This window comes from Urocampus carinirostris, chromosome 13 (genome assembly GCF_059441175.1).
Source record: "Urocampus carinirostris isolate Australia breed hairy pipefish chromosome 13, RoL_Ucar_1.0, whole genome shotgun sequence".
Classification (NCBI taxonomy): Eukaryota; Metazoa; Chordata; class Actinopteri; order Syngnathiformes; family Syngnathidae; genus Urocampus; species Urocampus carinirostris.
In genome coordinates, this window is record NC_142361.1 from 40674220 (window position 1) to 40690256 (window position 16037).

General features: G+C 40.5%; 1 protein-coding gene and 1 long non-coding RNA gene across 5 annotated transcripts in view; one reads left to right on the forward strand and one right to left on the reverse strand.

Annotated features, from left to right (window-relative positions):
* The window catches only part of vit (vitrin), a 45552-nt gene extending 33890 nt beyond the window's left edge, over positions 1 to 11662 (reverse strand). For all 4 annotated transcript variants that reach the window (XM_088350739.1, XM_088350741.1, XM_088350740.1 and 1 more), the window contains exons 1-2: positions 11362 to 11662; positions 1019 to 1092 (exon numbers count right to left, since the gene is read on the reverse strand). In XM_088350739.1, the coding sequence (XP_088206865.1) occupies positions 1019 to 1052 (34 nt within the window). In that variant the 5' untranslated portion in view covers positions 1053 to 1092; positions 11362 to 11662. The remainder of the gene's footprint in view (positions 1 to 1018; positions 1093 to 11361) is intronic.
* LOC148354554 (uncharacterized) overlaps positions 1 to 16037 on the forward strand; it is an 86156-nt gene that overhangs the window by 35349 nt on the left and 34770 nt on the right. The window lies entirely within an intron of this gene.

Consider the following 16037-nt stretch of genomic DNA (forward strand, 5'->3'; position numbering starts at 1 on the left):
CGTATTATTGGGCTAGGGTTCTTGAAATGGCCCAGGGTCCACGCTGACATCTAAATCGTTTAAAGCCATAAGACTGGGGTGTCAATGTCATTTGAGCTTGGAGGCCACGTTGTCGGGGGGAAAAAGACTCTTGAGGGCTGGGCTTCTAGATTGAAGAGAAAAAGGGGGACAGAGACATAACACAAGAGAGAAGGAGAGAGAGTGTGAGCAAGAAAAAGAAAGAAACAAAGAAAGAAAGAAATTAAGGAACTAATAGAGAGAACAAGATAAAAAAGGGACATATTCAAAGAGAGAAAGAAAAAAAGAGATAAAAAAGGGAAATAAAAAGAAAGATGCTCACAGAAAGAGGGGGATAAAAAGAAATAAATGAAGAGACATATGTAAAGATAGAGAGAGAGAGAGCGAAAGAGAGAGAGTGAACGAAAGGAATAAGAAAAAAAGTACAAAGGGAGAATGAAAAAGAGAGAAAGAGAGTGAAAGATTGAGTCAGAAACAGTAAGAAAAGAGTGACAAGGAAAGAGAAAAAAAGAGTGAGAAAGAGACAAAGAGATATAAAAATGACAGAGAAAGAGAGAGAAAAAGAGAAAAGAGAGAGAAGAGAAAAGAAAAGAGAGAGAGAGAACAAAAGAGAAAGAAAGAGAGTGAACAAAAGGAAGAAGAAAAAAAGGATAAGGGGAAAATGAAAAGGAGAAAGAGAGAAAAGGTGAGAAAGAGAGTGAAAGATTGAGACAGAAACAGTAAGAAAAGAGTGACAAGGAAAGAGAAAAAGAGAGTGAGAAAGAAACAGAGATATAAAAATGACAGAGAAAGAGAGAGAAAAAGAGAAAAGAGAGAGAAAAGAAAAGAGAGAACAAAAGAGAAAGAAAGAGAGTGAACAAAAGGAAGAAGAAAAAAAGTAGTTCCTCCACACTTTTCAAGCCACAGTGTGTATTCTTTCACTTCTAAGGAAGTGGCGCTGGATAATACACACTGTCCCTTTAAGACAAACTCGACATTCCAAAATGGTGAAGTGTCTCACCGAGGCAGACGAGCGTTACCGAAGTCTTGATCATGGCGCTGCTCGTCTCGCTCCGGATCTTCTCGTAGAAACTCCTGGAAAAGTCCAAAGAAACACGGCGTGATTACAATGATGCTTTGGGCTGAACTACCTCCCATAATACCTCTGTTTCTTATATCCAGTTCAGAATCTCATGTGTTCAGACTTACAACACTCCATTGTTTTAGTGCTGGTGTTTACTTGCTATATCGTTAGCACTAATGCTAAAGCAGGGATGGGCAAACTACGGCCCGTGGACCGCATACGGCCTCTGTCAGACTTTTCATCCATATATTTATATATATTTTTAAATACCCCAAAATGAAGATAGGCCTACATTATTTTTTTCGTCTCGTGCAAAAAAAGTGGCAAAATAAAGTTTTAAAATGTATTTTTTAACGAGGAGCGCCGTCTCCTCTCATGTTCTGCATCCACCTGCTAATCCACTTGACCAGCTTAGCCATACTGGACCAAAGGTCAATTAAATGTCATATTTCCTTGACAGGTATAATATTTTTGTTGCCATATAATCACATGAATGTATATAACACATAAGTATTGCTTACTACGTACTTTTTGGGTAATTTTAGCAGATGAGTACTGCGTGAAGAAAAGAATGTTTGGTGGGGGCGTCACCAGCCTGTATTTTTGGAGTAATACTCAAGTTGTACATTTGTAGTATTTTACTTGTATTTCTATAGTCTGATATTTGTAGTATTTCTGCAGTATTTTTATGGCATTACTATATATTCTTTTGTATTTCTATTGATTTTTGTAGTATTTCCATTATATCATTTTTGTAATATAACTGTAGTTGTACTTTTCTAGTATTTCTGTTGTAATATTTCTGTAGCAGTATGTTAGTAGTATTTCTGTTTTAATATTTGTGGAGTCATATATTTTATAATAGTTGAACTGTAGTGGTATTTTTGTAGTATTTCTGTAAAAGTATTTAAATACGAGTAACTTTGTAATATTTCTCTAACAGTTTTTGTTCTGTCACTGCAGTTGAATTTTTGTATTCCTGTTGTTATATCTCTGTAATTGTTTTTTTTTGTATCGTAGTATTACTGTATTCGTTTTTTTGTATTCTCATCTCATCTCATTAGCTGCACCGCTTATCCTCAGTAGGGTCGCGGGGGTGCTGGAGCCCATCCCAGCAACCATCGGGCAGTGGGCAGGGGACACCCTCAACTTCTTGCCAGCCAATCGCAGGGCACACAGGGACGGACAACACACTCGCTCATTCCCACCTAGGGACAATCCGGACCGGCCAATCCACCTGAAATGCATGTCATCGGAATGTGGGAGGAAACCGGAGTGCCCGGAGGAAACCCACGCGAGCACGGGGAGAACATACAAACTCCGCGCAGGAAGTCCGGTAGCTGGATTTGAACTCACACAGGAGGTTCCCACGACCTCAGAACTGTGCTGCACACGCGCGCTAACCACTGCGCCGCCGTGCTGCCCGTTTTTATTTTTGTAGTATTTATATAAAAAAAAAAATATATCAGAATGTAGACATAATATTAATTTCGGTCCCTATTTTGAAGCGCTAAATTTGATATTTAGTTTTGAGGTCACTTCAGGACCCGAATGAAGACAGGACCCACTTGCGTGCATTTCTCTTAGTTTTATTAGGAAGCCAGGAAAGGGTAGGATACAGGATCCGTTGATCGGGGGGAGCGGGTTACTCAGACGCGGAAGTGGTATTTCCGTGGCGAGCGAAGGCGGCGTCGAGAGCGGGGAAAAACAGATCGGTGGCCGGGACGGGGGAGCAAAAACGTAGTCCAGTTCAGAAAAGGGGTCGGAGCTGGGAATCAAACGGGAATCAGGATCAATGTTCCCTGTCATGTTCCTTACGGGTCCGAGCGTTCACACAAAATCGGTGAGCAACGCTTGAAACAACAGTGAGCGACAGCAATCCCGAGTGGGGCAACTAAACCATGATCAAACATGTCCAAAACTTGACATCACGTTACATTTTGCTGAGTTTACGGCAATGCAAAAAATATTTTCACTTTTGAATGAATTGACTCATGGAAGATGGCCTACAAACGTCATTTGTTTTTACAATTCTTTCACAACATTTCCATTTTTTTTATTCCTGGTATCTTTTGTCGCATAACACTAACATTTTTGGGGGCTTATTGAGTCCTGGGAGCCCCCACCGCTTGGTATCACGATCTGGGCTTAAAATCCAAATAACGTTTTCCTTTCGGATGCCGCGGAGAAAATAATGAGCGAGACAGAACACGATCTGAAAAGAAGACAAACGGTGCGAATCGAGATTTATTCTAGTCAAGACATGTTTATTTGTGACGCTCTTAATCACAAAGAGTCTCAAAGGGCTTCACAGACCACAGACCACAGACTATTTATGACAGCATCCCCTGATCTAAAACCTACATGAGGGCAAGGAAAAACTCAAAAACCTCAACATGAGGAAAATGAAGTCAAGTGAAGTCCTGTTTATTTGTTTGGCCCTTAATCACAAAGAGTCTCAAAGGGCTCCACAGACCACAGATGATTGCAAACTACAGACTATTCTGACACCATCCCCTGATCTAAAACCTACATGAGGGCAAATAATACACAGATATTGTCAACATCAAATATAGGTTATTCTAAACAATCACTTCAAATATTCCCTCGATTCAAATATTTTCTGGGAGTGGGGTGGATTAGGGACCGTTTGTATTGAAAATGTAACAATAGCAGAAAAAAGTGAAAATGTTTATTTTAATTTAAAAAAACATTATATTTTAAAGATACGGTTTCAAAAGTATTTACAAATATTAATTATTTTATCAAAATGAATAGCTACAGTTATGTTATACTCGTTTCATTTTGGGGATGTTTGCGATCAAATTTGAACACAAAACAATGAAAATAAACTATTTTCAAATGACATATTTTATTTAGATTTATGGGCGGCCCCATGACTAAAAATAAAAGGGAAATATTACTTTTATGACTTACCATTGACACAAATCACAAATGACCATTAACATTGACATTAAAAACATGGCCAAAAGTTGAATACAATGATTTTTTTGTTTTTTAATGAATGAATGTTTTTCTTTTTCACATTGTAAAAATAAAAAATATCAAGCAAACAATTTTAAAACATGAAGACGATGTCATGACCAGAACAGAGACAGGACCCACTTGCGTTACGTTTCTCTCAGTTTTATTGGGAAGAAAGGAAATGATTGCACGCACGATCCGGTGATTGCCGGTCGTGGGAAGCAGGTCGCTCTGAACGCAGAAGTGGGACTTCCGTGGCGAGCGATGGCGGTGTCGGGAACGGGAAAAAACGGGACAGGAGAGCAAAAAACACGGTCGGGATCAACAACGAGTCGAAAGCCAGGAGAGTAGACGCGGTCAAGATCAAAAAACGGGTCGAAGCCGGGAAACAGACGGGAGCAAAAACAGGTGGGAGTCAGGGTCGAAAAGCTTGCCTAGAGTATACTGAGGTTCGCAGACGGACTGACAGCAGGGGACAGATAGGAACGGTTTTGAATAGGGACAATCAGAGTCTGAGGCAGTTGGCGCCAAAGAAGCGAAGCGATTTGAGTGGTGGGATAGGAATATGGCCGCCTTCCCTCTGAGATACACAAACACTTCACATGGCATGTCGTCAAGGATTCCGCATTTGAGGGCGCTTAAACATGCCCGACGTTTTCATGACTTCATTTTTCCACCGCTTTACGTTTCGACAGGAACGCCGATCGACTTTGTCGGAAATAACCCGTTCGGGAGCGAGCCGAGACACGTCGTGTTATGAGTTGGCGGCGGACCCAAACGCGGGAAACGGGAAAAGGCAAGGTGGCGTTTCATCGCAAACTCATCCACAAAGCGACACAAAATTGGTCAAAAGCAACTATAAACGATCTGAAACGAAAACTAGAATAGACTGGAACAGGACGATGGTGGAACACAAAGGTGGAGAATGAAAATCACCCGACACCGGGTATTGTCCAAAATGTCCTCACAAAGGGCCAGGCTAGGACACACCTGTCCCAATTAAAAAACGATTAGGCGCTCTCTGGTGGACACATAAAAGCAACTTTAAAAGATATATATATGTGGGGATGTTTCTCATTCTAAAGCAAGAGTGTGTAGTATTTGACCACTATATATCACTGTATTGTTTAGAGCATGCATTGAAAAAAAAAATATTTGGAGCAGCATAAATCACAAAACTCAACCTCTAAACTATTCACTCCTTCGCTGCCGTTGACGGCTTTAGACGTCAAAGTTAAATTTGACCGCATTTTAAAAGAAGACTTTGATTGACATATGAGATACGAGTGGATTGAAGCAATAATTGGGTCATTCGGAAAAAAGATGGACTTTGTAGGAATACATAGATGGGTTAGTTTGTTTGTTCTAACCTTCTCTAAAAAAATAGTTCCTTTTGTTTTCACCCCATAAGAAAATGCTAAACGGACTGCACGTCTATAAAGCTTTTCACTGAAAACCTTCCGAAGCACTTTACAATGCGCTTCACACTTACCCTTTCACTCGCACAGACAGAATAGTGCATTGGTTTCTTAAAAACAAGCCCTTAAACTTCAACTATTTAGGTTTAAAGAAGTAGGTCCATTCTGTTTTCTAAAGCCGTATACACCGCACATACAGTACAGTAAGGAACCCTGCTCACAAGTGCCACATGGTGGTTGTTTGGGTCACTGGTCAAATGTAATTTAAAGAGAGGCGGTCTTTGAAAATACAAATGCTCCTTAGCAGCGACAGACAGACCCATATGTACTTGGAGGGGACTCGAGTAACGGCTTCAATGTAGCCTAATGTGTCATGATTACTGATGTGAATCAGTTGTGCCCGCTCCTTTGATGCCGACTGCCTCGGACTCTGTTTGGCTCTCTGTCCCCTTTTGTCAGTCCGTCTGCGAATCTCAGTTAACACTGGGCAAGCCTTTTTCCTGGCTTACGACTCGCTTACAACCCCGACCACATTTTTGCTCTCCTGTCCCGGCGACTGACCCGTTTTTCCGTTCCTAACATCGCCGTCGCTTGCCACGGAAGAGCCACTTCCGTATTCAGAGCGACTTGCTTCCTGCGCCTAGCGAACACCGTATCGTGGGCGTAGCCCTTCCTCTTTCCTTTAATAACCCTTGAGAGAAACCTAACGCAATTGGGTCCTGTTTCTGTTCTGGTCCTGACATAATGTAGTGGAGTAAGAGTACACTTTCTTCTTCTCAAGTAAATTTAAAAGTATAATGATTTGAAAATACTCCAAAAAGTAGAAAATTTCCCTAACCCTACCTGAGTAAATGTAAGGCATAAATGTAACTCGTTAAACAACGTCTGCTCTCTCTCACTCGCTCTCTCTCTACTTAATTCTCTATCTACCCAATGGTTAATTACCTACCTACCTACCTACCTACCTACCTACCTACCTACCTACCTACCTACCTACCTACTTACTAACCCACCAACCTACCTACCTACTTACCTACTCAGCTACTTCCCTACCTACTTAGCTGCCTACCTACCTACTTAGCTACTTACCTACCTACCTAGCTACTTACCTACCTACTCACCCACCTTCCTACCTACTTACTCACCTACCTACCTACCTAACTACCTACCTACTTACTTACCCACTTACCCACCTACATACCTTCTCACCCACTTTCCTACCCACCCAGCTACCTACCTACCTACCTAGCTACCTACCTACCTACCTACCTACTTACCTACTTATCTAACTACCTAACTACCTACTTACCTACCTACTCACCCACCTACCTACCCACTTACCCACCAACCTACCTACCTACTTACTAACCCACCAACCTACCTACCTACTTACCTACTCAGCTACTTCCATACCTACCTACCTATTTAGCTACCTAGCTACTTAGCTAGCTACCTACTTACCTACTTAGCTGCCTACCTACCTGGCTATTTACCTGCCTACTCACCCACCTTCCTACCTACTTACTCACCTACCTAACTACCTACCTACTTACTTACCCACTTACCCACCTACATACCTACTCACCCACTTTCCTACACACCCAGCTACCTACCTACCTAGCTACCTACCTACTTACTTACCTACTTAGCTAACTACCTACTTACCTACCTACTCACCCATCTACTGTACCTAGCTACCTCCTTACCTACCCACTTACCCACCTACCTACCTACCTACCTACCAATATCAAACTACAAGGCAACAATGGGCCATGTAGAAACGAACCGAGTAAGATGCAAGCCCTCGACTCGAGCAGCGGCTCGGTCCACTTTTGACCCGATCTTTGTCGTTTATTGAAAGCCGCGTGACGGGTCGATCGGGACGGTCCCCCGAGGCTTTCGGCTCCCGGTGCGAAGGCAGATGCCGGAAAAACGAAATCCCGATCGCTTCGGAAGGCGGAAGGTCGAGCGGCCGCTAAGTCTCTCGGCTCAGACGGCTCGCATACTCGAAGGGATTAGAGCACGATCCACATCCGGGTCACAGAGTAGATGACGAGCACGACGCCCTTCGACTCTTTTTGCTCCGTTCTGCCAAAATGGCCGCCTTATCAGCCAGAATCCTCGAGACGAGGTGTGATAAGCGTGCAAACAAGAAGTTAGTGCAGCTGCGAGAAGCGTTTGTTTTTGCTCACCCAAGAGATATACAGCGTGTGAGCAAATTTCAGTGTTTGGGCAGGTGCTTGAAATCCTTGAAAATCTTTCCATTTGAATGTTGAAGGAGCAGAAAATGAAGCGCTTGTCAATGCTTGAAACGGTGTCCGTGTTTCTCAACATGTTTCTCTTCCTTAAAATGACGCCAAAACTGTTTTCTGATGCCATTGCATTTCTTCTTTTGTTTCGAACGCCATTTCCTTATGAAGCGTCATCGCCCCCTATGGAACAGGTGCATACTACACCCAAACAGGGCACTATGAATTGGGTTATTTATTATGGGCCAGGTAGCATTTCTCAGTGGTCACTTGTGATTGGGACGAACTTTCTACATCTGAAAATAGAAGCTACATATTACTTTCAAAATGAACTTCCCTACCACGAAGAAAATGCATAAACGCTAATTACCGTAGTTTCTCATCTATTGAGGATTATTCGTAAATGACATCAGCAAAACCGATCCCGATAAAAAGTCAAAGGAATTATAAAACACGTGGTCGTTTGTTAAATACTAAGTTGCAGCAAATATTAAAACTCAAATTAGCGCTAACTCAACATAACATGAAAGAAAACCATACAAAGCAATCTACACAAGCGCCTGATTTGGTCAACCAGTCATTCTGCACAAAACAGAACAAACAGAATTTCCTATTTTTTCTTATTTTATTTGTTTCTAAAGGTCTTAAAAATGACAGGGGCAATTATGTTGTAAGTGTGATCTGCTGGTATATCAACTATATTTAACTTAACAAAACATAAATGAGTATTAATTGATAGAAAAAAAACAACATCCTGTTCCAACACCAATCAGCCCCACCGGAACAAAACTTTTAAGAGGAGGATGCGTGATATGTTGTAACACGGGCCAATTCTAACTGAACAAAACATGAAAGGGGAAGATCCGGGTACACAAACTAATTGTAACTGAACATAACTAGAGAGGAAGGCAATGCAGGGTAAGTTGGAATACATAGTACATATAACTGAACAAAACAGGAAATGTAAGCGTTACAAACTGTATATGTGCCTGAGTTGGTCAAGCAATCATTTTGAAGAAAAGAAACTCGTCTGTGCAGTTATTCAGTTAGAGTTAATCGTGTCCTTAGGTATTCTGCATTGTCTTACTTTCCTATTTTGTTCCTTTAGACCCAGTTAGTAATACAACGTGTTCAATGTGGTCATCCTTTCCCTTTTATGTTCAGTTAGTGAGTGCCTCAACATACCCTGCATATTCTTTCATGTTTTGTTCAGTCCGTGTTCCAATATATGTCACCTTGTCTTTTTTTCACGTTGTGTTTGGATAGTGTCTACTAGTTAGTCATCTAATGTATTCTGCATTGTGTTCATTCCCTGTTATGTTCAGCTAGAATATGCCAGCTAGAGTTTATTCTTTGAAGTTATTGAGTTAGAACTAGATAGTGTTCCTAAGTGTTATTTATAGTTACCTTTCATGTTATGTTCAGTTAGAACTAGTCAGTAATGTATTTTTTTGCATTAACTTCTAGTTAGTTTTCTATCGTATTCCTTGTTGTTTCCTTTTCTTGTTTATTTTAGTAAGTGTGATCTATTTCACCTCCTTTCATGTCCTGTCCAGTTGGAACTAGTGAGTATTTTAACAAATCATTTTGCAGTATACAAAAAAACAGCGTTTCTGACTTACTGATGGTTTATATTTTTGTGCTAAAAATAATTGAAGCGGTCATGAATGGTGACGTCGTGAAATTAATACTTTTTAAAAACCTGATCATAAATCTTGTCCGACCATTTTCCCTTTTTTTTTCTTAAGGGGGAAAAAGAGCAAAAAAAAACAAAAAACAAGCTCATTCTTTCTAAAGGCAGCTTCCACTTTTTTTAATTCCTTTCTGGCTTTTCGCTGCAAGCCACAGCCTGCTCCACGATTCCTTCATCAAACTCGGCATACTTGTCAAAAAGAGCCATTGCTTTTCAAATAGAAGAAGCTTTTTCTCACGTTTTACAACATAGTTAACTGCCAGATTACAACCAATAAAAACATACCATTAAAAAACTTGAAAGGCAAAGAATAAACAATATTAAGATCGCCGGGCCGTGTCCCAACATGCGTCGTCTACCTTTCATGTTCGGTTCTATTCGAGTCTGTTCCCGTTGGTACGTTATACGTGGGGATGTCTGTTTTATTTTCATGTTTTGTTCCGTTAGAACGGGTTGATGTTGGCACTTAAGTAAGGACACCCTGTGTCCTTGTACTTTTACGTTTTTTGTCTTTAGCAGCAGTCGGTATCCCACCACATCCTGTGTCTGTTTACGTTCCTGAATATCGTGTGTTTTGTTTGGTTATTTTGCATTCTTGCATGTCCTTGCTGTTTCCTATCATTTTTAGTCCCTTAGAGCTGGAGAGTGTCTCATCGTATCCTGTTTTTTTTTGCTGTTTTTTTGGCCACCTGTGAAGATGTTTCTTGTGTTTACTTTCATGTTTTGTCCTATTAGAGCTGGTTGAGGTTTGAACATTATGAAGTGGTTCTATCCTCGTGCAAGTATTTTACCTCATGGCCTTACTTTCGTGTTTTGTTTAGATTGAATCAGTTGCTATCTCATCGTATCCTGTGTTGTCCCACTTCTATGTTTTGTTCAGTTAGAGCGAGTTAGTGTGCCTGTATTACATTCCATGGACTATTTGTCGCAGCACTTTTGAGTTTTTTTGGCCACCTGTGAAGATGTTTCTTGTGTTTCCTTTCATGTTTTGTCCTATTAGAGTTGGTTGAGGTTTGAACATTATGAAGTGGTTCTATCCCCGTGCAAGTATTTTACTGCAGGGCCTTGCTTTCGTGTTTTGTTTAGATTGAATCAGTTGCCGTCTCATCGTATCCTGTGTTGTCCCACTTCTATGTTCTGTTCAGTTAGAGCGGGTTGGTGTGCCCGCATTATATTTCATCGACTATTCGTCGCAGCACTCTTGTTATTTTGGCTGCCTGCAAAGATGTTTCTTCTGTTTTCTTTTCATGTTTTGTCCTCTTAGAGCGGGTTGCGGTTCGAACATTATGGAGCGGTTCTATCCCCCTGCAAGTATTTTACCGCAGGGCCTTACTTTTGTGTTTTGTTTAGATTGAATCAGTCGCTCTCCCACCACATCCCGCGTCTGCTTTTTCTCATGTTTTGTACATATACTGAATTGTTTAAGACAAGATGAGACAAAGTGGAACTTAAATACGCGATGAAATACAAAAATACAATCAAAAGTATGAGGATGGGCAGGCAAATATTTATAAGTTGGAGGTGGATCAGAAAGTAGTGCAATGAAAATACTGCATGAACATTAGCAGCAAAACATTTCCAGAATAAGAAATATAATATGAAATAGACGTTTTCTCCACATCTAGGGCAAGATATAAGATATTTCAGAGAGCAAGTCATGTGGAAAAAAGGCCTTCTCGGAATGAAGCCTTTTGCAGCAAATGGACAAAGTCCGTATTCATTCAGTCCATTTGCAGAAAAGACGGAGACCGAAAATGTCGGAATGAAAATTGCCCTCTTTAATATGAATTCAAAATAGTTTCAAATGTCAGTCAAAGCAACCGGACCCAAACCGGAGTGAATGACGCGCAGAGGGAAAAAAGTGAATCCTCCATTTGCGCATCACAACTTTGCTCCCTCGCAATTCGTCAAGTCATGCAAAAGTAACGTACTTACTCGATAAGAACGTGCGCTAAATCCCTCCGCGCTAGTCGCTGGCGTCCATTCGATTGAGGAATCACGTCCACCTGGATATTTTTTCTTCTTTTTTTTTCTTTTCTTTTTTTCTATTCGTGCGCGATCGGAGGCTGCTGGCTCGAAGCAGAGAGGTGGATGGGGTCCAAGTTTGTGCGCATTTGCCCGGCCCACTTCACCAATGATGCTCGCCTCGCCCCGAGCGTGGATGTGTCCGTGCGCGTCAAAAGCGCGTCAAAAGCGCGTCAAAAGCGCCCTTGGATCCAACGGATGATCGGAATTCTTTCCCGTGGCGCGCAACAGAATTCTAATGGCGCGCCTGCGCTCTCATTAGCCAGTGGTGACGCCTCATGACGCGTGGGCGTGGCTCAATTAATGACGTCACGATGGGTTACTTTTACGCATGGTTCGGTGTCTTCAAATATGACGTCACTCAAGTGCATATATGGGCTCCCAGAGCAGAGAGGTCCGCGTTTCAGCATAAACCGCGCTCTCGCTTCCTTTCATGTTTTGTTCAGTTATAGATGGTGTTTCAACATATCTGGCATTCCTTTCTTCTTGTTCTTGCTTCATTAAGTCAGCGCTTACATGTAGTGTCTTTGGATGTTTGGTAACCTTTCTTGTTTTGTCAGATAGAACTAGTCAGTAATCCAATCTATTCTGTGTGTCTAAATTTCATGTTGTGTTCAGTTACAGTTGGTGTCCTTATTTATCATGCATCCTTTCATTAACGTTGTATTTAGCGAGAGCAAGACGTTCCCCTTCAGATGCTCTGCATTTACTTTTCTTTTTTGTTCAGGTAGAGCAATTCAGAAATCCGAAATATTTTGTGGTGTCTTTCTTTCATTTTATGTTTAGTAAGTTAGTGTTCCAATATATCCTTTGTTCTTTCTTTTAAGTTGTTTGGTTAGAGCGAGTTAATATCCTTAGATGTTCTGCATTGTCAGCATTTTTTTTTCTTTTCTTACTTTATTTCTCTATTTGTTCAGGCAAAAACTAGTCAGTCATCCAATATATTCTGTATGCTCTAAATTTCATGTTGTGTTCAGTTACGGTTAGTGTCCTTACCTATCATGCATTCTTCCTTTTAACATTGTGTTTAGCGAGAGCAAGACGTTCCCCTTCACATGTTCTGCATTAACTTCAGAAATCTGATACATTATGTGGTGCCTTCCTTTCATTTTATGTTTAGTAAGTTAGTGTTCCAACATATTCTTCGCTCTTTCTTTTAAGTTGCTTGGTTAGAGCGAGTTAATATCCTTAGATGTTCTGCATTGTCGGCATTTTGTTTTTTTCTTTTCTTCATTTGTTTCTTTATTTCTTCATTTGTGCAGGCATCCAATATATTCTGCAATGTCTCACTTTCTTGTTTTGTTCAGTTTAATTTAGTAAGCAATAGGTGCGTTGTTGTCTTCATTTCATGGTATGTTCTGTTTGCTTTTGTTCGAAAACACCCTGCATTGTCTTTCATGTTTTTTGTTCAGTTAGTTCCAACCTATCCCACATTGACATCCCTTCACATTGTGTTCAGTTAGAGCTAGTGTCCTTAAACATCTGTATTGTCTTTGGTTCTTGTTTTGTTAATTTAGAAGTAGTCAGTAATCTAAAACGGTATGTGTTGTCTTCCTTGATTGTTACATTGAGGTTACTTACTGCTCCAAAATGTATATAATAGTCATATTCAGTTTATATTCATGTGTCCACTTCCTTTCGTGTTTTGTTGAGTTATGATCAATAAGTATTTCAACATATCCCAAGTTCTCTTTATTACTTGTTTTGTTCAATTAGAGCTGGTTATATTCAATGGTCTTGTCGTTGTGACATTCTTGCTGTTGTTCTGTTCGGGTGCGGGAATTTTTCATGTTTTGTCGACTTTCATGTTTTGTTCAGCTTGTACTATTTGGCCCTCCAATCATATCTCACATACATTTTAATGTTTTGATCAGTTCATTAGTTTGTTTTTAACATTATTATGACATTATTATTGTAATTTAATATTATATTCTATGAATAAACAATTAACAGATTAGATATAACATGTGGATGTATAATTTTCTTTTTTTTCCGGTTAGTTTTCAACCCCTAAACAAGTCTAAAATTGTCCTCAAATCCCAATCCAAGACGTACGCATAGTCAGTTAAATGTTTTTTTTATTTTTGAAGCATTTGAAAAATAGCTGAAATATTCAATGCAACTAACATTGAGTATGCTGGGCTGGAACGCACAAAAATAGAACTTTTTAGCCTTACCGGGCACCGGGTCAAATTTAATCACAATCTGAAAAACTAAACTTGGTCTATTACACAATGTTTTAAGGGTAGGTGTAGGCGTTTCCAAAAGGAGCCATTTGGAGACGACACATGCAGGCTCTAAAACATCTGCAACCGTGTATTTGAATTTGGCTATATTTTAGATATTGTGAGAGAGTTGTAAATGTTTGTCTTATCTTTCCAGAAGTCAATCACTAATTGTGACCACTCGCGTCTGATAATTGCAAGTAAAACTGGATCTCGGGTGGCAAGACGCACATTTATTTTCGGCTCTAACTTGAATACTCATCGTAGAATTGCATCATCTTGTGTTGGGAATTTCATTGGCAAACCAACGTGTCAATCATCATTTGAATCGGTCTGTACTGGGTGAAGATATTTGGAGCCAAAGTAGTCCGTTTGTGTTTATTACAGGCCTTGATATGCTTTTGCAGGCTGCGGAACGTGAGAAGAAGCTTGCAATTGGTCGAGAGCGGTGTCAATCAAACGGTCAGACGACACTCACGGCCATATTGGAGAATAATCGTACGAGTTTGTTTACTTCTAAAAGGAAATTATGTGGTGAAACAGACAGATCGCAACAAGAAACGTCCAACAAAGCAAACAGGCTTTTAGGCGGATTTTTTTTTATCAGTTGGCATCGTCGTGTGTTTGGAATGACATTTTTGACACGTTTACATTCTCTGGACTTTCGTGAATGTAACCGGACCATGTTTGTGTTATACCGGCTTTCTAGTTTCTGGGTATCTTGTTTCAGACTGACTGTGATGTTTCTGTGATGACTATAATTTGAAATCATATAGTGAATCCCAAGAGTTGGTGTTTTCCAATGGTAAGTGGCATGACCCATTTCAGTGACTGGTACAGATTAGTGGTTAATTATTGGCACCGATATTTGGGAATTTGACGGATATCGGTATCGGCTTTTTTATCTCCTCGACAGGCCGAATATATAGTCTCTTCGCTCCGCTCATTCCTACCGACATGCCTGTGTTAGTGATAGAAAAGCGTCTTTGTGATTAAAAGTGGAGTTCACTTGTTTTAGGTAGGTACGGCCGATAAATGAGCTCTTATCATAACATGAGTCTGTTCGGACCCGTGTTTGCTTCTCAACAGTCTGATGGGAGTTAAAGGATTAGCTTTATAGGCCTGCCCGGTTCTGTCATGGAGTGTCTTTGGAAGTACTTTTAAATAGGACAGTGTCTTTTTTCTGTGACGCGGGGAAAAGGGAAGGACGGAAGCGCATTAGCGCATTAGCGGGAGCTAGCCGCGGGCTAACGGTGTACCGGTGCGGTGGCGGCGCTTGACGCTTTCCAGATGTCTCCGGGTAAAAAAAAACGTCCTCCGTCCCTACGCCGTCTTCCGCTTCCGAGTTCACGAGCGTTTCAGACAACAAAACGAAAAATTCTTCCTTGAGACCGTGGACATGGAGTGCAAGGAAAACCAGGACATTGAGTTCCTTGCGTAGATGTTTCTTTAATAGACCTCCTCAGCTTCCGTCCACACAGGAAGTGCTCTTTTTTGCTTTTCATATGACTTAAAGGGACAATGTGTATTATTTAGGGACTTCTAGTGTCAGGGACCAGAAGCTTCATTCATGAAAGGGACAGTGTGTCGTATTTAGTGCCTCCTAGTGGTACAAAAAAAACATTGGTTCGAATACCAAGCAAAAACTATCATACCAATGTTTTATTTTTTATTTAAAAAAAAAAATAGGTTTGGAAATTTGTATTTCCAGTTTAGTCCACCATGTTTGTCTGGGATATTGCTGCTACGCTGTGCTCTTTGGCAGCGGTTTTCATTCGTATGACTCGATACATTGCCGCCTAGTGGTCAGATATCAAACGCAGGGGCTTTAAAAAAATAATACTGTTTCAATAATAAGTGAGAAAACGCAAATGATCACTTTAATTTGCATTTTCAACAAAACTTTCTCCATTTCTTCTCTTTTTTTACTCCCGATGTCTTTTTCTCTTCCGTTGTCCATTTCTTATGATCTCTTTTTCTCTCTCTCTCTCCCTCTATTTTTCTTTCTCACTCTCCTCCCTTTTCGTCTCTCTTTTGGTTTCTCACTCTCTCTTTCTTTCTATCACTCTCTTTCTTTTATTATTTCTCTTTTTCCTCCCACCATCTCTCTTTTTCTTTTATTCTCACCCTCTCTTGCTCCTTTTCTTTTTCTCTTTTACTCAGTTCTTTCTCATGCTCACTCTTTCCCCCTTTATTGTTTCTCTTCTCTCATCCTATTTCTCTCTCTCCTCATCTATCACGTTCTCTTTTTCTTTTTTTGTCTCTTATTCTCTCTCTTCTCGCTTTGGTCTTTCTCTTCTTCTCTTTTTTTCCTTCCTTCCTTCCTATTGCTCTGTCCTCTCTTTCCTTCTCTCTTCCTCT